Consider the following 27,574-nt stretch of genomic DNA (forward strand, 5'->3'; position numbering starts at 1 on the left):
CATATACTTATGTTACCTTCGTCAGCTATATGCTATATACGTCCATTTGTATGTGAGGTACTGACCGCCTACATTGTTTCATACAGAAAGTACGTATAGATGGAACACTTATACACAAAGTATTATAAAACATGCGTTTCCAGTTATACGTCTGCTGTACGTTAAGTCCGAAAACTACAGGAATTACGCATGTAACCTATCTTTTTAAGTACGCCACCTACATTTTTTCTCATTGTAGGATACTCATTTCAATAAAAAGGCGTGACAACTATGCAGTCCGAGGTAGGTGTTAACGGACGGTTCAGCCATTTTTCGTTATGATAACGTGTTTTTCATTTACATACTACGCAGATATAGATTAATAGTATTGTTACTGTTTTGTTATTTATTTATTTGTTATTTATTGATATAAAAAATGAGGTGTTATGTTTAATGTTTAACAATACCTAGCATTTTCCGTGTTATCAACAGTGAAGTAGCGAATTGTGTGTGTAATATTTAAATTACATTGAATTTAATGAGTCACGCTATTAGCAAATTAAGCATGAATGCGAAGACATTGTTCAGTTTCAAGTTCTCAAGAGATTTTCTTTCCTGTCTTTCTATTATTTTGTCAATTGCTTACAAAACACTGGCATCAGACTTTTGCATGTATATTCTTTAACATTTTTCCCATATACTTTCCTCAAAGTTTAACGGGAATCGACCCCGAGCCTACAAGAACCAAAAACGCACGCGCTTCCCACTAGACCAGCAGAAAGCACATAAGTTCTACTCATGGGCGATGATTAGGGGGGCGAAGGGTGACAGTTTCAACCCACTTTTTTGAAGTAACCCATTAATGTATATAATTTTATTTGGAGATGTAAAGGTTTTGTATGTATTACTGGTTCATAGAAAAAATGTTGGCATATTGCCGTTGCGTGAATACGTATTGGTTGTTTTTCGGTGGAGTTAAGAAAGCTACAGAAATTGCGTTTTAACTGCCACGGAAAATAATTCAAAAATTAAAATTTGGAACACAACAATTCCAGCATACTTTCACTTTTTCTTACAAGGGCTCGATATGTTAGTCAGCCGCTTTGAAACTAATTGAGAGCACATTTCGCACAAGAAAAAAAGTATTTCACAAGTTATTCTTTAATTGCACAAAAATTGACAGTTCCTAAAATGTCTCCTCTTCTTTCTAATAGGAAGAAATATTGATTAAAAAGAGAGTAATAAGAAATAACTACCTTTTCCATTGTTTTGCAGTGTAATGTACGAGTGAATTGGTGTGTTTAGAGGTGTACGAGTGTATATTAAATCAAATGTAGTGAATTCAACATAATTGTAGGTTTTAGGATTATTTTGTATAATTGGAGTGTGGACTGCACTTAATGGCAACGAACATGTATCAGGAAGATACAAAAATGAGTATTTTTTTAAAATGCCGTAGCATATGTCTTTAGTATTTACTGTCTTTCAGTTTCTAAGAGTAACATACATTAAAGAGCATGTGTGAATTTAAAAATTAAGTTGTTCGTTAATCCACAGTTCAATATAACTTTTGCAAACAAGCCTTATTGTTCATTACTATGATTAATATTATCCTTTCTATTTATTTGTTTTGTATATTTGGTATTAAATAATCTGATCACTCAATTTTCCAGATAGAATTTTAAGATATTTATGAGCATGGAATCAAATCTCTTCTTACACCTCCATTGTTTAAGAGTACAAAAGTCTAGTACCTACTTCCTTTCGTTTGTTAATTTACTTAATAATATATGAAATAAGATATACGGTATTTTAACCGAAAGAGGTAGTACCCTATTAGTTATACAACCTTCCGTCAAACAAAGTGTAGAAACAACCAAGGAAACTAAGATTGATATACAGATATTCAGATCATGTCTTGCACTCCCACTTTTAACGTCCAATCGTCGCCACTGGTTCTACTAACAGTGTCATACAAATTTTCCGTGTCTATGACGAAGTTTCGTCGTCTCCAGGTCTGTTCCGGTCATATCGGGACACGAGTGTAACAACTTCCAGACCACGAAATTCTGGAATCGTGATACCACCAATACCAACATAATGATAGGGTGTGTTCCAACCCGAACGGATAAGAACTGACTGTGGGGTCAGATACTTTCTTCTAGAAAACGGAGTTCGATTCTCGGTTGGAGCTCATGCGTTTCGGATCCTACGTTCAGCTGTAAGTCTATGTCTCACATAGCCTCGCCGCTGAATGGGACGCTAAAATCAAGTCAGCTATTACAACTAATAACAGTCATTCTAGAAAGACCTTTGCAGACCATTTTCTTCATAATAAACTTTCTTTTCGTACCAAACATTACAAACATACATGTATAATAACAAGCATTCTGCAAAACCTTCCGAAGTATCCAAACACTTGAAAAAAAGAAGAAAAGAAAATGAAAAAAAGAAAAAATGATATAGGAACTTCCACCAAAAATAAGTTCTAGCGAGCAAAGTAGGCTATTTTTTGCATTATTCAATTTGAGCAGTTGCTATATTTGCTAATGAAATATAGACGTTACATGTTCTTCCTGAAATATATGCAAAGGAAAACATATCCTTTCACCTAAAATCCATTGTTAGATACGTTAATTTATATAAAAAATCGGAAAATAGGAACTGGTTGAGTGAGTTACTCCCTGTATTTATCGCTAGTTTAGTCAGTTAGTAACGACAATAACATAACAATGGGACGTCAAATTAGTGTTGTTTTCTTCAAAGTCTAAAGTTCTAAATAATTATATTCCAGATTCTATCGAGAATCAAATTCAAAATGTATATTCATGAAACTTGCATTTCAGCATAATATTTTGCCAACTTCAAATACCCTGCATTACTTTGAAGTTTATTTTATTATAAAAGAAACTGCTTAATTGTATTATAGAATTGTTCATAATATTTGTGATATTACCTTCGACATTTTTAAGTGTAAATGTATTATTTGTCATTCTTTTTATAACGAAATGTAACCATACAGTGACATTTTGAACTATGATCTTTGTTTTGTTAAGAACTAAAGATGAGTATTTTATATCTACACGAAAAAAATAGTTATATTTAATTCCGGAAATAAAGATGATGAAAACCATTGTGCTGATCATACACAATACAACTAAAATCCATCTCTTTGACCATAGCTAATTATGAACTACAATTGAAGAGAATTCAATTTATTTTTGAGCTGTAAACTTATTCAAAGCTTTTATTAAGAGTAAAATCTAGAACAGTTTTACACTTGTGAAATCTACTTCATTTTGTTCGCTTGACAATAAATATATAAATAATTACTTGCAGAATATCCAGTTATACCTTTAACTGTAACCATATTTATCTTTTTACTGGAGTTCCTACCTGATCAGTGAAAAATGTAAATGAAAAAAGAAATAAGACTAACAATGAGAAAGCAGATTTTGGTAAATGAACTTCACTGCCATTCTTTGCAAGGTTATAGTGAAAATGTAGTGTTCATATTACAAACTGGGAGAGTGGAATGGTCCAGAGAAAAAGCGTCTTAAAGTTTTCGACTCGCCGCATATGTCATACGTTGCGCTAATTTATGAAGTGACGGCGTGGCAAAATCAGTAGTATTTTTGACTCAGCTGTGAAGGGTCACGAGTGCGGTTCCCACTTGCGTCAACTTTTTTGTTTTTTTGCTGCAATGAATAAAGTAGCCACTTATAGCTGCAAGCAAAATGTTAATTAATTGAAATATCTAAATCAGTTGTAAAATCTTTCAATGTTCCATGTTAACTAGCAACGAAATGTAATCTATTTCGTAAATATATTGATATAAGGAGTTATATTATGGTTACCATAGTCGTTGTGTAAAAATGATCTTGACGCTTCGTGTCTACATCTGTTGACAGTGTGAGAATTACAAGGGGGATGAGAAGGAAATCCCCTTTGGTAATACTGAATGTTACTATAACCAAAGGACATTTCCTCCTTATTCCCCTTGTAATATGCGGCGAAAATCTGTCTCTAACATTGGACGAAGAACGGGTGAGACCGTTCCCACATTCTTTTAAAGCGATGTTCAAATTATTTAAAAAGTTGAAAAACAATACTGTGGAGGATCAGGGGAGCAGAGTTGTTTTTAACATTGGGAGGCGGTCAAATTTGAAGCTTATTCTTGGGAATATCAATTTTATCTCATTTTTCTTTGTGGTAATCGGACACAAGTCATCACATTTCTCCCCACAAAACACATTTCAAATCGAATTATTGGAGGAACAGTCCCTCAGTTCCAAGATTGGAGGGGATATGTTCCCCTCATCCTTTCGTGCTGTTTGCGGTAGTGCTTGTAATACACACAGCGTCAACAGATGTAGACACGAAGCGTCAAGAACACTTTTTACACAACGTGTGTGGTCACCATAATATAACTTGTGATATCAATATATCGTGCCTCTCGAGACAAAAAAGCGTATCTCATTTTCTTAATTTTTCCCGGAGACTAGTTTAAACCTTTTATTATTATTTATCCTTTCGTCTTCTTTTAAAATTTATTTTGATATCCTTCGTGCCAGGTATGTAACTTACGACATCAAATTAAATTTTGACAGAACATGATGAAATAAACTTACGATAACATCTTTAAACTTGCCTCCTGGAAAAGTTGTAAAAATGAGATACGCCCCTTTGTCTCGAGAGGGACGATATTTACAAAATAGGAACATTGAAATATTTTACAAATGATTTGAACATTTTTATTATTTTAATTCATTATAAACATGTGGTGAATTAACAATTTACTTTTAGCTACAAATGGCTATTTTATTGCTTGAAGCAAAAAACAATATATTATCTAATATATTATAACAACATAATATATTATCTAATATAATAATAAAATATTATCAAGTGCTCCCAAAGCTAAGAGCGAGCTCGGAATCTACCGTAATGTGCGGTAAACATATTAAATATGTTTCACTACCGGATCAGTTGTTGAATGTTTAATAAAGCTATACTAAATTCAATGAACATTGAAGCGAAATAAGTAAAATGATAAGATTGACAATTTAAACTGCACAGTATTACAAAGCTGGCCGTGTAAATATTTACTCCATTACGCAAACTGTTTCAAATACAACCATTATTAAACACTACATTAAACACTAAATGATTCCCAAAGTAAAGTCCGGATAGAAAAATTTTGTCCAGAAGCTTTCACTCCGAAAATGGCCTGAAATAAGGCGATGCTTTGTCCCCATTATTATTCAACTTTGTCCTGGGATATGCTATAAGGAAAATCAAACATAGCAACAAGGGCCTACAGTTGAACGGTATTCACCAGGTAATGGCATACGCTGATGATGTAAATTTAATAGGGGATGATAGGAGAACAATAGAAAGAAATGCAGAGATCTTATTAAACGCTTGCTGCACATGGGTTTAGAAGTAAATGCAGAGAAAACTAAATACATGGAAGTGCGCCGGGACCGTAATATAGCAAATTATGGATGCGTTAAAATATTAAATAATACTTTTGATAAAGTGGATACTTTCAAATATCTAGGATCAATATTAACAGAGGAAAATCTTATTCACGAAGAAATTAAATGTCGACTAAATGCAGGGAATTCATGTTATTATTCAGTTCAAAATCTCTTGTCGTAGCGAATTCTGTCGAGGAATTTGAAGCTTAAAATATACAAAACGATAATCATGCCTGTTGTTCTATATGATTACGAAACATGGTCGCTTACTCTGAAAGAAGAGCATAGACTGAAAGTATTTGAGAACGAGATCCTGAGACGAATATTCGGACCCAAAAGGAACGGGAATGGGAATGGGAGTAGGGAAACTTCATAACGAGAAACTACATAATTTATACGGTTTACCAAACATTGTTAGGGTCATCAAGTCTAGGAGCCTTAGGTGGGCAGGCCATGTACCTAGGACGGAAGAAAGTAGAAACCCCTTCAAAGTCTTGACTGGAAGACCAATCGGAAAATGACCATTAGGAAGACCTAGGCGCAGAGGGGAGGACAATATTAAGATGGATCTCGCAGCGATAGGAATGCAAACTAGAAACTGGATGCAATTAGCTAAGAATAGAAGTCAGTGGAGAGTTTTTGTGAAAGCGGCATTGAACCTCCGGGTTCCACAAGCCATAGAGTTAGTTAGTTTGAGAATGTCTTTCCATAAGGTTGCCATAAACGAAGTTTCAGTAGAAACAAGTTTTCTAAAAGCCCTTAGTCTTTGTGTTTTCATTTTCATCTTGGGTCAGAATCATACAGTTGAGAGCCTTCGCTATTGCCTCAAAACCTCAGTTGAAGCTTTTGTATGCATCGTCCCCGACGGATCATCTTCTTATGCTCAGTAATTTCATAGAAATATTCTTATCGTGAGGCTTAAAATATGATTCTAAAATATTCCATCCATGGGGCTAGGAAGAAAGAAGATATAGAGTTCTTGTAACAAGCCAAAAAATGACCTGAAGATAGAACAAGTGGGATTTTCCTTATTTCTTTCCCTTGTTTTATATTCAGTGTAAAATGACCTGCGGCCTGTATCAGGTATTAGTTGAATAAATAAATGAATAGACGCCGATTTGTGAAAATACAAGTGTTGATCTACCTACTGTCGCCCTTTTCAGCAGATGCACCGACAACTGATCGAATCACAATAATAACCAACTGACTTATGACAATATTTGCTACGATTAATCTGCTAGAATATTATCGTAATCACGGCTATTTGAAAAGATGACTTTCGCTTATTTTATTGAGTCGTTGCTCCAATATGGATTTTCAATAGCTTTATTTTTTTAATTTTTTTTAAAATTGCCGCCCCTCAAAATTTGCCACGTGGACCCGTGTCCATATGGCCCATGCCTAAATCCGGCCCTGTTTATCTGCCTAACAGAACGTTGCCATCATTTGTGGCCATAGATTGTCGTCCGACTCCTTTCTCTTGCGTAAAACTTGTGGGACAATTTTTGAATTTTTGAATTTATTTGTTGACACTTCGCTGTGTCAAGACACCGTTCCCGTATTATGACGAAAGTTGTTGATGGATTCCGACCACTAATACATCTTCCGACCACGAAAACGTAATTACTACTCGTTGTTTCTCTTTGGTACAAACTTCTAATAGACCAGCTATGTTGTGTTTGCAACAAAAGGAAGTTAAATGGAGGAATTAGGATAAAACTTTCGCAGCATGACCACAAGAGCATAACAATAAAATAAACAAGGACAGAAGTCAGTATGAACTATGTAGGAAGAGGTTTATCTAAATTTCGGATATTGTTGACTTACTCTCTTACTTTACACAATTCACTACTTTCGTGACAGGAAATTGTGAAACAATGAAGAGAAATAGTACATAATAGTTGTTTTATAATTCCTCGATTCCTTGTGCTAGAGTCCATAATTTTCAATCCACATCGTTTTAAATTGTGATGTTTTCCATTTTCGGCGGTGTATAACACTGAAAGAATGCTTGTCCGAATGCATATTTATTAGAATTTTTAAACTTTCGTTTCATATAAGAAATCACCTTTTCAATAGATTACACGGTGATCGCTGTACTCAAATTAATTGAACATTTACATGAGTAAATAGAAAAAAAATTGCAAAATATATTACAAAATTCACCTATAAAAATGTATAAACACCTTAATATATCTATATTTATATCTGTATCTATATCTATATCTATATTTATCTTTCTATATATACATATATATAGTTATAACTTAAAATCCAAACTTACTTTGCGCTTCTAGCTAAAATTTGGATAGCTGATATTTGAGCCGCACTGTAACAATATAATATCCAACCAATGAAAATAAAAGCTGTGAATAAGTAAAGGCCTGCCATGGCGGCAGGTTCTGTAGAAGTACCTTCCCAAGCTGTTATATACTGTGAAATGGAATATAGGAAAAGCTGCACCGGATACAAGTAGCTATTGGTCTTTCCTTCGTCCATTTCATCATTAGCATACACTGTATACCAGCAGTCTTCTCTACATCTCCTGGAATTATATATATATAACGCTAAGTAATACTGAACATTGAAATCACAAATAAATGCAACTGAATTGGCTTACAACAACACTGAATGTTGATACTGAATGGTAACTTGTACCTCAAATTCTTACTTTAAAATATACACGTACATTATAATCATTTCTAATATTAAATTTGTATAGAAACTAAAATCTTCAATGCGTTCCTTTGTAAAAGAGATAAGTTCCATCTGTAACATAAGAACTACGAGACGAAAGAAACCAGCCACCTTATATATTTCTACTATCCTGCCGTAAGGAAATAGACGTTCAAAAAATTGGTCGGTGTCCATTAGTACGTATCAGTGCACATGAAAAACCATTACTAAAGCTGTAGTTAGTATTTAATGGAATTCTGTTTGTCAGTACGTAAAACTGTAACCTTACATGGCGTAAAATACAGTAAATTATTGACGGCATCTTATTACATGTGATAGCATTCGGTACAGAGTGATCATAGTGAGAGATCATGTTATTTGTCACGTTGAGCTGCAGGTGTGCAACCCATATAGCCTCGATGCTGAACGGAATCTAAACTCCATATAAAACAATTAATCGTCACTGAATGTCTGTTTCCTATTAGTTTGAAGTGTATGCAATAGGTTGTAGGAAATACCAAATATTTTATATAGAATTCATGTTAGGATTGTATCAGAGTATGAATTATTTAGCCCGTTGCGAGGGGTTGTCACCTTTTCCTATTACATGGTGTCCTGTCCCACCGCATTAGTTCTCTTATTTCAGACAAGAATAGCAGTCCATCTTGCAATACATGGACCCAACATTGACGTTCCTAACGCAGAAAAGGCTATTTGGACTACCTACACAAGTTGCACCATATCCCGATACTTACGCCGTCGTATTTCTCACAGGAAATAGACGTTCGAAAAATTGGCCGGTGCCCATTAGTACGTATCAGTGCACATGAAAAACCATTACTAAAGCTGTAGTTAGTATTTAATGGAACTCTGTCTGTCAGTACGTAAAACTGTAACCTTACATGGCGTAAAATACAGTAAATTATTGACGGCATCTTATTACATGTGATAGCATTCGGTATAGTGATCATAGTGAGAGATCATGTTATTTGTCACGTTGAGCTGCAGGTGTGCAACCCATATAGCCTCGATGCTGAACGGAATCTAAACTCCATATAAAACAATTAATCGTCACTGAATGTCTGTTTCCTATTAGTTTGAAGTGTATGCAATAGGTTGTAGGAAATACCAAATATTTTATATAGAATTCATGTTAGGATTGTATCAGAGTATGAATTATTTTGCCCGTTGCGAGGGGTTGTCACCTTTTCCTATTACATGGTGTCCTGTCCCACCGCATTAGTTCTCTTATTTCAGACAAGAATAGCAGTCCATCTTGCAATACATGGACCCAACATTGACGTTCCTAACGCAGAAAAGGCTATTTGGACTACCTACACAAGTTGCACCATATCCCGATACTTACGCCGTCGTATTTCTCACAGGATTGTGGAATTGCTGTGATTCATATTCTGCTGATCGCAACCATAATAACAGTCAATCGCTGCTCGAGAATTGACAAAATTGGCTTTCATCCGATAACTTGGTTACAAAAGAATTCTCACTTATCGTATATAATGACGACTGAATTGTTGCAGACATATTGGTACATTGCTTCACTAAGCAAATATCGGTGATGATGCCATTTATACTGCTCTACACATTATCATCTACTTTATGCTCATCCACAGCTCCCATTCCCTGGGAATTGCCATTGCGGGTTTCATTTTACTTATGTTAGAGTAGAGTGCATATGGGTGGAAACTCATTTTGGAACATTCAGTAGAAATTCCCGGATCTGGTCCAAAGTTCATATATAACAAGAATGTGCGAATAGGAGGTATTGACAACAACTGACTTCAGGACGTTCGGAATACGTCAAACAGGATGTTAAGAAAACCAAGTTTGAACACATTTGATTGATTCTTTAGTTCGTGCAGATTGAAACTAATCATGCAAGGGGTTACGGATGATTCCTTCAAACTGCTCACAATGTGCTACCAACAGTGAGGCGTTGTTGAATGCCTTAACAGAAAGGTCACGGTGGCTTTGGTGCATAGAACTCATGAATGAAATTGTGCAGATGCTAATTGTTTTCGAATAGTGTGCCATTAAATGCATTCGACAGGGACAGAAAAGATGGCAATCTGGTGAATAAGAAGAATCTACCATTGAAACTGGTGAATGGCAACGGTTGTTATGTACGTCACATGTGATCTAGCGTTGCCCATAAAAATGATGATGCAATGTCGTTAATTCAGCTTTGTTTTCTTGAAGTGTTGCATGAACACGTTGGAGTTGATCACAGTCTACAGCAATAGTAAGTATAGGATTAAGTGTTTAATATTAATATTTTAATTATTCAAAGCAAAATACAATACTGTAGAGACAGCGCTCAAATAAATATTACACAAAAATAGGTAAAATAAAAATAACATGTAACGAATTTCGACATTTTTTACTTTCCTTAGGCAAACAATTCTGTGTTTTCCTGATATACATACAACAGCATGTGCAGCATTCAAGCTCTTCTTTACAGGCTACATTGCGCTAGTAGGAACACTTTCTTGGCCATGTTGACAATAGTTTCCTAAATGATTTTTAGTTTCATCAGTTGTATTTACGTTTGTACCTCGTTGGAAGTTGTTTATATTGACAATCAGTGAATCCTGTCGGTCCGGCAAAATCCAAATTGCAGGTGATAATTTTAATTTGTTAATCATTAAGTCAGTGACGTATTCAAAAGCTTTCACCTTGGGGGGGGGACTTTCAACACAGTAACGGTGAAATTCAGTAAAGATACAGATAATTCAGATTGAGTACTGTTGGGGACATGACGCCAGGACAGACAGCATTTGGAGAGGAAATTTTCCTCTCGGTCACAACCTAGAAGTATTACTGGTTTAAATCTGATTTACACTACTCACCGATCAAAACAATTCGTTCATTGTAAAATTTGTTAATGTAAAACAGTTTCACCAACTATTCACTTTGATTCATCAGCCACTATGAATCAAATTTAGTGGGTGGTTGACGAAACTGTTACAAGTTAATAATTTTTACAACTAACGTTTTGTTTTGCTAAGTAGTTTAAGTGAGATTTATGTCTACTGAAAGCAATGCTTACACAATGAAAAATATACCATTACCGGTTTATTGATTATACTGAAATAACATTGTCAGTCATAACAAACTTTGGCATCCATTTTGTGTATGTGTCACGTCATACCATTCTTTTTCTAAGGTAAGCATTTTCTTTTCTGCTAAATCTTCTAGCAGGTAACATGTAGGAGTGTGTTTATAAGGAAAAACGCGACTATTTGAGAGAATGCTAAAGTAACCAAACCAAGATTTCCTCGGAGAGAGAAAGGAACAAAAGAAAAAAGTAAAACATTAGTTCGCATCAGTAATCTGTTCACTACCGCATCCAAACACGTAAACACTCAATAGTTGGGTACACATGTTCATGATGAACCGTATTATTTTTACAAAGCATGGTTATACCTTCCAAAATAGTCCTTTTTGGCAGCTACACAGCGATGGAGGAATTGCTTCCAATTTTTTATAACAACGCTAGAACACTTCTCCTGGAATACCTTTCAACTCATCGGTTACACTCTTCTGGATATTATCAAATCACCAAAATGACACTCTCCATGTGATTTTTGAGCGAGGGAAAAACGAAATGTCACAGGGAATAAGTTCTGGACAACAGGAGGCCCAGGGACCACATGATTGTTACTTTTTCTGTCAAAAATCCTTGTCACGTGACATCATGTATCTTGGTGCACTTGGACCATCTTAACGCACAATTCTCTCATATCCAAATCCTATGCTAAAATTTAATGTACGATAAATACATTGAAATTTCTCACACTCAATCGAGGTTTGAACTAACAACAGACTTCACTTTTCTATATTGTTACCCGTTTTTTACGATGAAGATCTTTTGGCAAGAGGTCCTGCTTCGACTTGTTCTTCATCAGAATATTTGTGCTCTTGATACGTAATGTTCTCAATAAGACCATTGTAACTTCCCATAAATCCATAGTAGCGGATTCACCAAGCTTTTTACAGAATTTAATACAAGAATGTTTCTCAAAATTTTGAACATGTATTTTCTTAACGCACCTCGGAAACACAACTTCACTTCAGACGCTCTTGTAGCAACTGAAGAAGATCCAAGCTTGTACTGAGTCAATAGTAAGGGCTAATTTAAGAGTTGTGTAAAAGCGGATGCCGGAATGTTGTTGGTTCACGTACAGTTTTGCCAGTCTATTTATTTTTCTAACACAGCTCACATACTATAGATATAACACATTGACTTCACACCTACTTTTCCGATCCAATTGCTGCTACCGGCTCAAGGCATTCCACTTCCTTTCGTCATCGGCTCTCTTGCTTAGCAGTAGCTAAATCCTTATTGGCTCAATGCGTGGAATTCGAATGACAATCCTTTTACTTTCTAAGATCAATTTAAGCAAACTTATACAGTTTTATCAGAATTATTTTTCAGTTCAGAGTAAAACATGTAATATTAGGCTACAGGATTATTGAATAAAATTCGAATTTGCATATAATAACAATAACAAAATATTAGAGTAATTTAGTTTTTATAATAGAGTATCTTACACTTACTCATAGAAGCAGCATATCATATACGAACTACATATAACCCAGTAGGTAACGAAAAATAAATATATGCAAAATTTCAGGAGCTTTAATGCTAAGAAGTGTGACAGTGCCTCTGTTTCTGTACGTACCAAAAAACGTATTATCTGAAAAGTAAATAAACTTTTGTTATATATATATATATATATATATATATATATATACATTGCATTGAATTGCTTGATCCTAAATTAACTCCGTTATGAATCGAGATTCGAAATCATGAAACGACATTAAAAGACAAGAAAGATGTTGAAAGTTACTAAAATGATGTATTTAATATATCTTGACCATCTGTTTAGTCTTTACGCTTGTAAGGCAATCTAATGAAAAAGCAATGTTTCTAATCGCACAATGTGTTTCCCTTGGCCTTCGCCGTTCTAACAATAAAGCGTTGTTAGGAGATGGATTGAATTACGTAGTTCGAATTATGCAATAATGTGCACTTCCTTGTGTCAATTATGAGTGTCATTACAGGTTAAAATCGAGTTCCGTGGCTCTGTGTTTTTCAAATTTTCCAGTTTTTAAAATGTAGATTCGATTAGCTCTGTCCACTGACAGCATTTTTGATATCTGGAACCTACCTTTCCAAGGTCAAATTAGGCGTAAAAAATTAAATGTGGGACGAATTCAGCAGTGTGGACCAGTGACCAACTGGACCAAAAAGGGTGTCATTCGATTCGTATTTACACGTACATGAATAACTAATATTCCATTTTACCGAAAATTCAATTTTGATGCGGATAGTTAACGAAAATCCAAGATTTTAAATTCCTGATTTTCGTTAATTTTCGAGGTCAAAATAGAATTTTCGGGAAAACGGAATATCAGGTATTCATGTATACTCATGTCCAAAATTATTGTCGCACATCTATAACTGTCTTCTTGTAAGAATATAATTTGATAATAATTTTTCAGGGTACTTTTAATACTAATACTATGTGTATAATCTGGAAATGTATATTTGTGATAAATTTCATAGCAAAAGAATTATAAATACGAAAATTGTAATGAGTAAAATAAAATGTTCCTAAATGGGCAAGAAAGTTTTATTTTCGTTTTATTGTTCTTATTTACTGCTCTTTTGACGTGAAATTTGCCACATACATGTCCTTGCCAATTATACTCATACTAACATTATAAGAAATACTGGACGAATTCGTTATCAAATTATATTCTTACAACAACATATTTATAGACATACGACAAAAATTTTGGACATAAGAGTACATGTGAATCGAGTAACATCTATTTCGTCCCAGTCGGTCACTGATCCGTATTGCCCAAATGGTCCCACTTTTTTTAACCCTTAATTTGATCTTGAAGCGGTCGGTTCCAGAAATCAAAAGTGGTGCCATTGGACACAGCTAATCGAAATCCACATTTTAAACCCCAAAAAGCTGAAAAATACAAACTTCTGGAACCGTGTAATCGGAAGTGATGAGAAAGTCTTTGATTTATACAAAGGAGAAAACCTGTTTAAACGTTCTACGATAGGTTGTTTTACGAAGACATATGCTCAAATTCTCTTTATCGTAATTTCTTCAGAACTTAGTTACCCGTTGGTGTGAAACTGAAGATCCCAAAGCACAACACCCTGTAATACATAAAGTAAACTAGTTCCCTTTATTTTGAAGATAGAGCAAAAACACTGACATCGTTGAAAACGCTAGATTAGGCTCTCTACCATGTTTATTTCTACGTGAATGTACAAATCTGAAAATTTCATAGTTATTTGCCATTGTAGCAATATTCAGTAACGAGTACAACTAAAATTTACTGATAACAGTCGTTATATTTAAATATGGTGGGTGGCCCTACAAATAACATGTACTAAGTTTAAATTCTTTCCTATTTCATTATCTATAATTTGACGCAAGAAGGAGGTTTCTGTGGTAGTTCTGTGAGGAGATATTATTATTTAAGCAAAAGTCTGTGCCTTCGCATGGATGCCATACTGATTTCCAAGATGGCGGCAAACGAGAATGAATTTCGAATGTCTCCATATCTTAAAATGTTTCCCATGGCTTACTCTAAAAGTGTGCCAAGTTTCATAATTCTTTCATTAAATGCAGTTTTTCATGACTAAGCCGCGCCACTATTATGTCTGTACACACGCTTATAATTTTTTGTCCTTTTACATTCTTCTTTACAGTTTTACAGTACTTGTATTCTTCTTTTCCTCTGCCAGCAATTAATTACTTTCTGCTTTAAGGCTTAATACACACGTTATCAGTTCTGATAAACACAGATTCTTAGCTCTCGAAGGTGTGACGACAGGTGTTTAAAATAACTTACTCTTCCCTTTTTCGATGTTATGACAAATCATGGTATGTTAGTCAATTGTGGGCGCTCGCGGGTGGTGACGATGGTGACTAGGAAGGTTTGTCATTGGAAACGGATAATGCTTACTGCGGATGAAATGGAAATCCATTGCTTTATGCAGGATATATACTTTTGTCTATTATATGCTCATTCAGGGCTTTTGTGGAAAGAAAAGGAGGAGAATTCTTATGCAAAAGGAGCCTCCACTGCAGTCTCCCTGTTTTCATTCGTACAGCATGGAATTACTGTATAATGCCATCACCAATCCATTGAACACTCTGATCCCTATCGTCAGCGTCTAACGCTCTAAATCAATGTTGCGAGGCAACTATTATTCTGGGACCACTAGTTTCTGTTAAAATTGAGTTGTATTAACTTTATTAATTTAGCTGTGTAATATTCTATTCTATTTAATAATAAAAAAAGTTTTCAAGCATAGTGTTTAGGTAAGTATTCAAAATCAAAACCAATGTCGAAATAATATTACTTTTACACTCTTTGATGACACTGTTTTTGTTCTTTGCTTTTTGTTTCTTTTGGTTATTTTGTTTCTTTGTCTTGTTTCTTGTTTGTGAACACTTCCCTGTGTAAAATGGCAAAGATCTTAGGGGGTGGCTATCGGTCTCAAGCACCCCCGAAATAAATTTGTTTTATGCACAACTTCATTAAAATTTGTCGGCACCTAAAACGAAAACAGCTATATAAGCTTATTCAAGTGTTGTGCATAGCCCCGCGAAACAAAATCCTAAATACGCCACTGATGATGAAGATACTCAAACAAAATCTTGCAAAAATTCTCTGAATAATTTGGAGGTTGAGGTATATAATACGTAACGTAAAAATCTAATGTAGCGATACGTGATAAGTGATTGCATATATAAGAAATTTAAGACGATACCTTGTACACTCGTATGCCGAATCCAACTGCTGGTCTATCTCAAGTTGATAACAAACAACAATGTTCAGGAAAGTATCTAAAATTGTCACTAAAAACGATTAAATTCACTCCTACTGCTACATTAGTTAACACATAATTGCTTACACGACCGGCCTTACGTGGTACGGGGGCTCGTGGGAACATATTGCGGGGCCCCAAGTTTACAACTAACTTGCACATAGGTCGGTAGAACCAACACCCCCCCCACACACACACATATATATATATATATATATATATATATATATATATATATATATATATATATATATATATATATACAGAGGTAAAAGTGAATTTGAAAATGTAGGGGGACGCATATCGTCATTCCGTACCCCTTGCCTATTTATGCCCATTATAATTTTTAGGTGGTGGGAGATTGCATAGGCATTTCATGAAAGTGGGAGATCACGGCCCCCCGCGTTCCCCTTCACTTTTACCCGTGTACACACGCACACAATATATACCGTAGATACGGGCTACTTGGACCCAATTTTGCAACAAATTCGTTCTTTCGGCCTATTTTCATCCACGAAAACTCGAAAGTTATTGTCATTACCCATATTAAGTGAAACTACAGGCTTTATTGCACATATCGAGGACAGTTTTAGTTACATATATTGAAAACAAAGCACAGGCGATTATTGTAAAAAATGGGTCCAAGTAAGACTCGCGTTCGGGCTACTTGAACCCACCCCCATATTTTCCTACAGGAAACCATTGAAATCTGCTCTGAGACTAAGTAGGACGTAGGTGTTCCAAGAACAACACTTTTTATTTACTGCAAACCACAAAGAGAACATTTCAAGAGGTACTATCAAATATAATGATTGTAATAGCTGATTACGTTTTCTTCTGCAGCTACACGAGCCCTATCTATATTAGCAGCGAATCTAGTCGTTGACTGGAGGTGCATTTTCTAAAATAACTTCACTCAATCTCGACTGGGAAGATTGTCTTAGAAAGCAATGACAGTTCTCCCATGCATGGCAAAATAGGACTTCACAATAAATCTGAAATCAAGTTAATTAACGAGGAATCCGAAATCACAAACTTTATCAAGATGACTAGCGAAGGCTAATTCTTCTTCTTCAGTGAACACTTTCAGATGGCCCGGATTCTGCCTTGACCTATTCTTTAATCTTCTTTCTATGGTGGAACGACTTATCTTGGAGTGAGCTTCTGTTTCTTTTCGCGACATTTTCCCCGACTGCATTGCTGGTAAACATTCTTCAAGCTGTTATGAAAAATCAGCAATTTTCGACCTGCAGGCAATCTTTTATATTGATGTACCATTTTGTACCGGTATCCTTAAGGAAACAATGAAAAGTCCTTACTTGTGTGACACGTGACAACAGACCTTTAATTTTTATTGATAAAGATAACAAAGGATGGGGTGGGATGAAGATAACAAAAGATGTGGGACAAAATATCCATGTTTTCCAGGTCAGATGTACACACTTCATATACTGTATAATGCAATTACGCACACATCTTATTGTATATGAGAAAGTTTACCATGAAAATTTCATTAACCTATATGTAACTACTTATGTGTTTACTTAGCATTGGTTCCAGGGTGCGAAATCATCTCATTCAAAGTGAGGGGGAAGTTCTTTTAAACATAATACCTGTACACAAAATCATAACCTATCAGAAAGAAAAGAAGCTAACCTAAGCTTACCAGCTTGTCGCAAAACACACTCATTTCCAATAATGCTATTCCGTATTGAATAAAACTTAAACAATACAAGAAAAATGTACTCTGAACTAAAACGTTGTGCTTTATTTTATTGACCTTCAATATGTTCTACAAGCTTGCATTAATAAACCATCAAAAATAGAAATAAGGCTATTGTTCTAACTGGTGGCCTACCAGGCTATATTATTATCTAAATGAAATCTTTGAGTTTTACGTCCCACGGTTATGCCGGTTAGGCTAAAGGAGACGGTGATGATGAGTAATGAATGAAATGGTGGAATGAAGAAAGTGGGAGGAAACGGGAGAACCCCGAGAAAACCCACGCACACGGTGTTTGTCCACCACAAAGTTCACTTGACGGGGGCTGGGATCGAACCGGGGACCCCAAGCACCAGAGGTGAACGCTCTACCACTGAGCCACCGCGGATCTGTAAACTCATTAACAGATATAGAGAAGCAATCAATAAACTTAAAAAAATGTTACCAATTTCTTGTGTAGCTGGTCTGCAATGAAACGTGTTATCAAAGCAGCACTTTTGTCTGTATGGAGATGAGTTCCCATATCTAAACCATTTACACGTTGTAATTTAATCATTTCTGGGTGATTCCTGAAACTCCAACCTCGCTTTGCACTAGTATACACAGTACGAAATACTATTATACCGTTACATCTAATTGCTGTTCTTGCTTTCTCAGACACGTTTTCCTTGCTGTTTCTGTGTTTTTTCCAGTGCCTTTTTCTGACAAGTAACTTCTGCATCTAAGCACAACCGATGAACTGAACTTAGTTCATGTCTGTATACGGCATCCAAATTTTCATTTTTCCGAGAAACACCTTTCGATGACCACGGCAAGTCATTATTGGTAGTTTTAATGTTATTGATTTCACACATGAAAGAAGCATGCAGTTTACAAACATTACACATCATCACCTCCTGTCCTGCTTTCATTTCGAAAACAAGCCATGATCTATCTTGATTCCATGAATTCTGAAATCTTTTCCATTCCATGGGCGGTTGACTTTCTTCTAACAATTTTACATTTTTGTTCATTTTACTTGACATTGTTTTATCACTTCCATCACACAAACTCTCTCATAAATGTATTTTAGAAGCTTCCATCACATTTGAACTAAAACACTTCTTTTCAGCTTCACCCGTTTCACCACTACTGCATTCGTCACTGCTTTTGTTCGTGAATAGCGACCCATTATTAGTAACATGCGAATTGTCACCATTTAGTTTGCGAACTTTCTTGTCTGACTCAGAATTAACGTTAAAGTACTTTGTAATTACGTTATTCGTAGCACTCTTCCTACGTTTCATTTTTGTTACATTCAAGAAGTCAATAACACCGCACTCAAGTATGATCATCTTAGTGGTAGAAGGACAAAAAAAGAATAATTACTTCAGATCCCATTTCTATTTTGTTTTCAGAGTTGCCAGATCAAAGCACAGTTTAATTATTCACTGCATTTTTATTTTTTCTTAACGCTAACTGCACTTCGATGATTTTCATTATACTTTTCCTCCTGAAATATTTCCAAATATATTGATAAGTGTATTGAACATGTATTAATGGTAAACATGTGCCTTTGAAAGTATTTTGTAGGGAAACTAACGTTACATTTTCAAGAAATATGTATGACTTCTGACAAATATCTGCATATTCTCTTCCCCCCAGTAACTCTGCAGTGAGGGGGATTGTTTTTCAAAAATCAGTAAGTGAGGGGGAATTCCCCCTCATCCCCCCCAGGATTTCGCACCCTGATTGGTTCCACTTCCTTGCAAATAGTGTCCACACATAAAAGTTTGGCGCTCAATAAATACACTCTTTTCGTCAACGACCTTTCTCACCAATGTTGCTCAATCGTAGCCTACCACAGAACTAGTTTCAATATCTGTACGCCTGCATTATGATCCCATCTAACGGATCTAACTCTGAACTCACTCATTATTGCATTGCATATGGGACTTTAAACGAGTTTTTGGTATGGGTCCAAGTAGCCCGCATTTACGGTATATATATATATACGTATATATATATATATATATATATATATATATATATATATATATATATATATATATATATATATATATATATATGTATGTATGTATGTATGTATGTATGTATGTATGTATGTATATTGCAACCTCCTACTGCTATATAGGCCTATATATATTAGCGCGTGCGCCTGTAGTGTACATAGTCTCGAGCCCGATTCCCGGTGGGGGAGCACACAAAATTTAATTTCATAATCATTCCCTTTCATTAATCATCCTTCTCCTGAGAACAAATCCTGGGACGTCAAATATATATATATATATTATTTGCAAAGTTTAGGCCTAATAGAGATCTTGCAGTCAGAATGGATTGCAATCAAGATTTGCGCTTAAATAGTGCATGAAAGATAATAAAGTAAACATATAAAAGGAACATTTAATATATATATATATATATATATATATATATATATATATATATATATATATATATCTGAATATCTGCAGTATATATATATATATAAATCTACAACTAGCGAAATTAATATATCATATCTGAAAGGACATAGTCATAATACTACTTGTTTTAGTGACCTTCCTCCCCAGCCCCCCCGAAATTTTGAAAAGTTGTTAAAATGAAACCTAAAATTAAGTTTTCTGTCCCCACGTTACTAAAAATTACCAAGCACTGACAGACCCTGGAACCCCGAAAATTTTAAAGTTACTAAAAGAAATCCTGAAATTGTGTTTTATTTTCCCCATTGCCGAAAACTTTAGGGGAGGACCCACCCGGAAATGAAATCCTGGCTACATATATTAAATATAGTAAATATCTATAGTACTATAGAATTTCATACTAATCTATTAAGTACAACAGTACAACAAGCCAATCTAACAAGTTTTGACACGTATTTGAAGAAATTGTACACTTTCCGAAAATATAGTTTATACAACTGACCCCTTGCCTCACCCTGCAGACAGCCATGCATACAACAATAATTATACTTTAAGACATGTTTTAAAATTTAGCAAAATTTACCAACAATGCTTATATTGTGGAAAACATAAAAGAATTACATTTTAAATGCGTCATAATAACTTTAAATACCATAGTTTCTTTGTCAATTTTGCCTTACACGAATTGACTTTCGAAAGTTATTTTGAAATTTAAACTTAAAATAATAGGCTCTACTTGCACTGTGTATTAATATGACTGAATAAAACATAACACCTATGCATATTTCTTATGAAAAATCGTCCAATACTAATGGCATAATTGAAAATGAATGAGTGAATAAGAAAATAAATTCATCTTAGGGGTGTTTTAGGAGTGTTGATAAAATGTAGAATACCCCTGGAACAGGGCTGGATTAATGCATCTGGGGGCCTGGGGTTAGGAAAAATATCTTGCCCCTGATGACTGCACCTAATACATTTCTGTGAAAGTGCACTATGGAAGTTAATATGTTTCCTAATTTTGATCATATTTTATTTTATGATGATGATTGTATCTTCATGATTCTTTTTAGAAAGCCAGTTGAGATTTTGATCAGAGTGGAAGCTCGGGGCTATAGCCCCCCTTTAATCCGGCCCTGCCCTGGGTATAATATATATTTTTACAACAGAAGTTGTAAACGTTAAAAAAAATAAAGAAACTACTGCAGCATTAGATTCAGAATATATTAGTTGTGTGAACTTGGCAATCGAGAGTAGCAGAGCCATCTTAACTGTAACACAGTCACTTAGCCGGGGGACCCGCAAGCATTGAGGCCCCACGAGTAAAATGGCATGTATTAATTACATGTATTAGGAGGAAAACTTAGTCATAGGGACCACAAAAAACTTGTTTGTTCTGGGGCCTAATATGCTCTTGAAACGGCACTGGAGAGTAGAATAGACGGAACTAGCGCAGGGTTCCCTTAGACGCGGGGCCCGATTGGGCGTTATCGGTCCAATCGGCTTAACGCCGACCCTGATTACTTACTATTTCAGCTTTGTTTCCTCACAAGGAAGACAAATTTTAAGAATGAATAATACAATAATAAACGAGAATTTACATACCTTTGCACATTTTAGAACTCGGTTCAATCTATAAAATGTTGCATATCGAATATTGTGGTTCGTTGTATATGGTACAAGAAATTCTACTGGAGCTATTGACGCGACATCCACTATAAACTCTAAATCTTGCATTCGGTGAGCAATAATCTCTGGTATTGATGACAAAAGAACTGTAAGGTAATAATAAGTTACGTAAAGTCACATTAGCAATCTCCGACTTTATATTTGAGTTAGTCAAATGGCTACGAAAGTAATATACTAGTAAACAAAGATAGTAATTTCCAGTGATGCCAATTTACCCTATTTTTGACTAAATCTAGCCTATTTACCAATACAAATCTACGAAATGATCATAGCAGTAAATATAGCTTATATTATCCAACTCTTTTGCCATTTTGACTGTTTTTATTAGCCATTACATTAAATCAAAAATACCTTTTCTTTGAAAATAAATTGTAATTTTTAAAACTTAGCCTATTTGTCATTATATATTATCGTATTAATTGATTTCTCTACACAGAAGGTTTTATTAATAATACTTATCGACTGAGAAATAATTTTAATGTCGCTTCCGTAACGGCCCCGTTTGCAACTTGTTAATTATTTTAAATTTCGCATTTCGTTGCAAGAATGACAGTTTTCTAAGACAAATTCAGTAAACTGCTCGGTTCTTCAAGCCACAGAGATTGTTTTCTATTTATTAAAGGAAACAAATAGGATATCTACTTAGCTTGAAAATTCTCCACGCAATCATGATTATTCATGTGGGTTTACAGAGAAATAAGAAGTGTTTGTAAGGACTATGATCTGCCGAAAGAAGAACTACTGCAAATTGGAACAATAGCGGTCTACACAAACACAAAAAGCAACAACCCAACGACGATGCATCCAGTTACAGCACCACGGGTAGCTGCGATGATGACTTATTTCAATTCAACTCTGATAATATGGCGGTTGATTTTCACAAATCAGACGACTTGTTGATGGATTTTATTGTGATTTAAAGTCATGTATGTTGCTCGTTAGTCTTAAGCAAATAAAATTCAACATTCAAATTTTACTGTAACTCACTTATAGTGAGTTATATAATTACACATACAAAAGGGGTTTAAAACCTACAATGTAGGTTATATGTTAACGCTTAAAGTGTAGCATTTTTTTGCGTAGAAAAGCTTAATTCTGAAGGTTATCTATCCTATTTTCTTCAGAGGTTGTTGGCAACACTGGTCATTTCTTAAGTAATCAATATATCATAATTGACGAATATCTCATAATCAGAAAACCGTTCAAAAACTTCTAAAAATTAAAAATCGAAGAAACGAGTACGTTAAATCAAATAATACACTAAAACATATGTATATATTGTGTTGTATTATAATTATTTTCGAAGCGGTCATAACAATTCAGATTTTTTTGTGATTAAAGGAAAGTTCTAATTTGTAAATATTCTAAAATAAGTGACTCATAGTTTGTGATTCATAGTCCAGGCTCCGAAAATTCATACTTAGGCTTAAACGGTGCCGAGTTTCCAGATTTTTCATATATCTTCAGCGATTTTATATGTTCATGTAAATGTGTATAGAAAAAAGGTTTTGTATAAGACATACAAAGTTATGGCTTGTATTGAAATGCAGTTAAAATTTTCCCTGTACAGTTACTAACGAATACTTAATATTTTAATTTTTATTATTTTTACTAGCAGTGGAAACACGTAATATTGTAAGCTGAATCGACCTTCACCTTGCTTCCAACAACCGGTCGTATTTACGTATAGAGAATACCGTCGCAGGCCTATGATACAGACTGTCTGCTCCCAACTGAAAAGCATGGGGGGGTGGTTCTGTTACACTATGGGCAGTGATATCGTGGTTTTCTGCAGGTTCCATCATAGCCCTGCATGGAATGATGAATGCTAAGGCGTCTGAGGCCATTTTGGGGAAACACGTTCTACCCATGCCCCAAATATTGTTCCTAGATGGTGATGGCATCTACCAAGATGATTTGTCACCCTGTCACGCTGCAGAACGGTGAAATCATGGTTTGAGGAGCATGACCAGGAGCTATCACATCTCTCCTAGGTCCCACAATGACCAGATCTGAACATCATTGTGCAATTATGGTCTGAGTTAGAAAGGCGTGTTCGGTCTCATTACCCTGCACGAAAATCCCTTAAAGAACTGAAGCATGTTTTGGAGGAACAATGGTTAAAAAAAATCCATACATCACGATTCAAGAGCTGCATACGTCCATTCCACGTCGGATCCAAGCTGTTTTGGACGCAAAAAGAGACCCCACACCATACTAGGTATAATGATCACACTTTTGCAAACGTTTTAGATATTTTTTGCACCCCTGTATGTAAATAATGAAACTCAGAGGACAAAATTATAATTATCTTGTTAAACCTATTGCAAGTATTTAGTGACCACCTTACAATCCTTACACCAGTTGTGTTTACTTATCAGAGTTGTGATACCCTTAAGTAATTTGTAGTTAGCATTCCCATATGCTGTTCTCAGTTCAGACTGTTTCCTTCGTGTGTGAGACTTTGGTACTTTGGAACCTGGTATTACTGAATTTTTTTCACATAATCAATAGTGCAATCGTACTGCTCTTAGGTGTTTACATCTTAGTCAGTGGTTAATTGTTATGCCTTGTTTAATTCATATATTTGTTTATGACATTATTTAGCCATTGACATTCCAAGAAAATTGCTCTAATCAACGTACATGTCTTACTTGTTCACCATTACGATAATTTACATTTTGTGCTCTAAAAATTACTAAAAAATATGTTTTCTACTGTTCTGCAGAATTTCATTGTGTTCGATTCTCACATTTTTCATTTCAATTAAGGTAGTTCTCTTACACAAGAAGAAAACCTCTGGTTTCAAATATTTTCTTTGGACGCAATATCATGTATATTGGTTTGTTTATCGTTGAGTTTGAGCTCCCATTAGTAATCCCAACATATGGGTGTAGCCTTTAATGTAATGGGTCCCCATAATATGGGTTTGCACTGTTCACATAATATGCGTTTGACCGGTTACATAATATATTCGCTACAGCCTCATCATATAAATCAATTGTTTTACCTAATGATATGAAGTACTTAACTTTTCACAAGTTATTCTCTTTTGTTGTTTACTTTACGATGTGCTTTCTTTCGTGTCTAGACACACTGGAAAACTCAGTCTTACATACGGTCTTTAACGCCTTCTTTTCAATTTTTCAGCATGCCAAGTAATAAAAATGTTCAAAATTTATTTCTTTTTGCGATCTATTGTCCAAAAATACTCCGAATTTTATACACCTAATATAGTTTACCCGTCATAATTTATTTTATCTATACGCATACTTTATGCCACTAATCTCACAAATGTTGTAAGTTTTTCACTCATCTGGAACTTCCCTAACATTGAGCATTTTTAATGCTTCGGAACAATTTATAAAACGGGTGTTATTATAAATAACACGAAAAAATACATAAGCTGAGCTTGGTACGGGAGAGAACCATAAAAAATTACGATTAAATACAAAATATTATCCCGTTGTAAGATTAAGTTTTTCTTTGAATTTTTCGACAACATAATGCTATCCGTGTCACAATACAACTCATCACCTCCTGCACTTGTCATCAAGTCATACAATTTTGATCGCGCCCACAATGTAATGAACGCAGCATGCACAAAATTCGAAAACTTTCGACGGTTTATTCTCGTTTTCAACGTATTTGTATATTACTACAACATGTTTTTCCAATAACTAGTACGTTCTTTACTTCGTACTGCAGTGCTCATAAGTAGTCGTAAAGCTTTTCAGGTGCATCAACAATTACTGATTGCAACAAGTCCGTTCTTTTGTTTCCATCTGCCGTAGAGCGAATTGATAAATAACTTGGTTATGGCCAGGGTCTTAATTTAATCGAATGCCTTCATGTTCATTATATATTTGTCAACATATTTGATTTTGTCTTCTACAATGCATAATGAATTAGGAAAATCTATGGCTTCCTGCTTCATTTTTAAGAAGCTTACATATTTGTAGAAAGAAGCAACTGAATTTCAACTCTTCAGAACCAAACTCAATAACTTACAGAATTTTATGTCCATCCGTTAGTGCTTTATGTGGTTCTGGGGTACAATATTTATATGTTAAAGCATCATAATGTCTGCAGTTATTTCGTGGGTCCATTGTATAATGCAAATGCAAGTCTAGTGTTACATGTATATCTCATTAAAGTACTAAAGTGTTTTCTTAGATATGTAAATAGTAATTAGTTACATCAATACAAAATGTCTATTTCATCACCTTATACAAAATCTGCATAAGGTTAATATGCTTCTTAAGTTATTGGTATAAAGCGGATTGTACAGTGATAAGATGTACAATCAAAAGCCAGGTGTTTCAGCGAATGCGAAACGCAAAATAAATACTCCATTACATATAAGAACATATTCTTCTCATAATAACCATAGAAAAGGTGAAATTCAAACTAATTTTACCTTATCGAAAAGTAAATGTGCAGACTCTAACTATATTTCCCCACGTGAAAAACGTTTTCAACTTGAAAAACAAAAAGAAAATTATTCTTCATCTAAATGATCGTGATATTCCTGAAGATCACACATGTAAAATTATATTTTCTAAACAAGAATTGGTGCAAGATACAGTGTTTAGACGACATTTCAGATATTCGTATGAAATACCATTTGAAGAGGAGGTAGTAGATTAAATTCCAATTTCTAATGAAATTCTAATGTTTATTGAACTAAAATGTGAATGTAGACCTAACGAAGTAAGTGAACTTTGTGTAAAACTATTTTTAGAAAATTATGAACTTTCTGAACCTCTACTTTGCGAAGGGTGTTCCATTCGTAGTGAGAAGGAAACTGCATCAATGTGTAACTGAAAGTGATAAAGAATTAAATACAGCTGTGTGGAATTTCCTAATTAGAAAATCAACGCGTTTCCAAATATTAAAACAGTATCTGAAAACGCATGTAAAATATATAGATGTAAATATCATACCATACCTTAGAAACAAATTTAACTATACATATCAAGAAATTAATTTAATGATTATCAAATTTCTGATTTGAGACAAACGTATCTTAAACAGGATAAAGATGTGTTTCAACAATCCACAGTGTGATCTTGATGTGATTCACTACATACATGTGATAATTGCGATTATCAGTGCAGTTCTTTTTCTCTTGATGGACAATGTATGTTACTATGTATTGCGCATTGGAAACTACAGCGTAAACTTTTGTGTTATGGTTGCTTTGCAAATCGCAGTAATTTAGATGGACATGATCGAATTACTTTAGATTATGATATGCTATGCTATAAAGCGTGGTGTGTTTTGTCTAATGTGCAAACTTTTGATGACTTATATGAAGAATTTGTAAGAGTGCATTGTGATATTGAAATTGATGATTGGACATTTGCATATGCATTATATAACATATTGTTAAGCTGAGAAAATATTCAATTAATTACTGACTTATTCTTACAAAAGAATACATTTTACAATATAATATGCATTTTTAAAAGTTCTAAATAATAATGGAAGATAAAAACTCTTCTGTAAATCAATTAGAAATCAATGTGTGTAAGTTAACGTAAAAAGAGATAAAAAGCTTCGGCATGAAACTGGCCAGTATGTAATTCTGCATATAATATTATAAATATTGAATATATTAAACAATATTTCAAGAAATATGCTATTGAAATTTTAAATAAAATATTACTTTATATATATTTCTTGTTTTTATTATTATTATTTCCTT

General features: G+C 34.5%; 1 protein-coding gene across 3 annotated transcripts in view; it reads right to left on the reverse strand.

The window, feature by feature from the left end:
• LOC145673400 (uncharacterized) overlaps positions 1-27,574 on the reverse strand; it is a 537,699-nt gene that overhangs the window by 295,772 nt on the left and 214,353 nt on the right. For all 3 annotated transcript variants that reach the window (XM_081743063.1, XM_081743061.1, XM_081743062.1), the window contains 3 exons: positions 21,781-21,950; positions 12,717-12,856; positions 7,747-8,007 (listed from right to left, as the gene is read on the reverse strand). In XM_081743063.1, coding sequence (XP_081599189.1) covers positions 7,747-8,007; positions 12,717-12,856; positions 21,781-21,950 — 571 coding nt within the window. The remainder of the gene's footprint in view (positions 1-7,746; positions 8,008-12,716; positions 12,857-21,780; positions 21,951-27,574) is intronic.

This window comes from Thermobia domestica, chromosome 16 (assembly GCF_964235325.1).
Source record: "Thermobia domestica chromosome 16, izTheDome1.hap1.1, whole genome shotgun sequence".
Lineage (NCBI taxonomy): Eukaryota > Metazoa > Arthropoda > Insecta > Zygentoma > Lepismatidae > Thermobia > Thermobia domestica.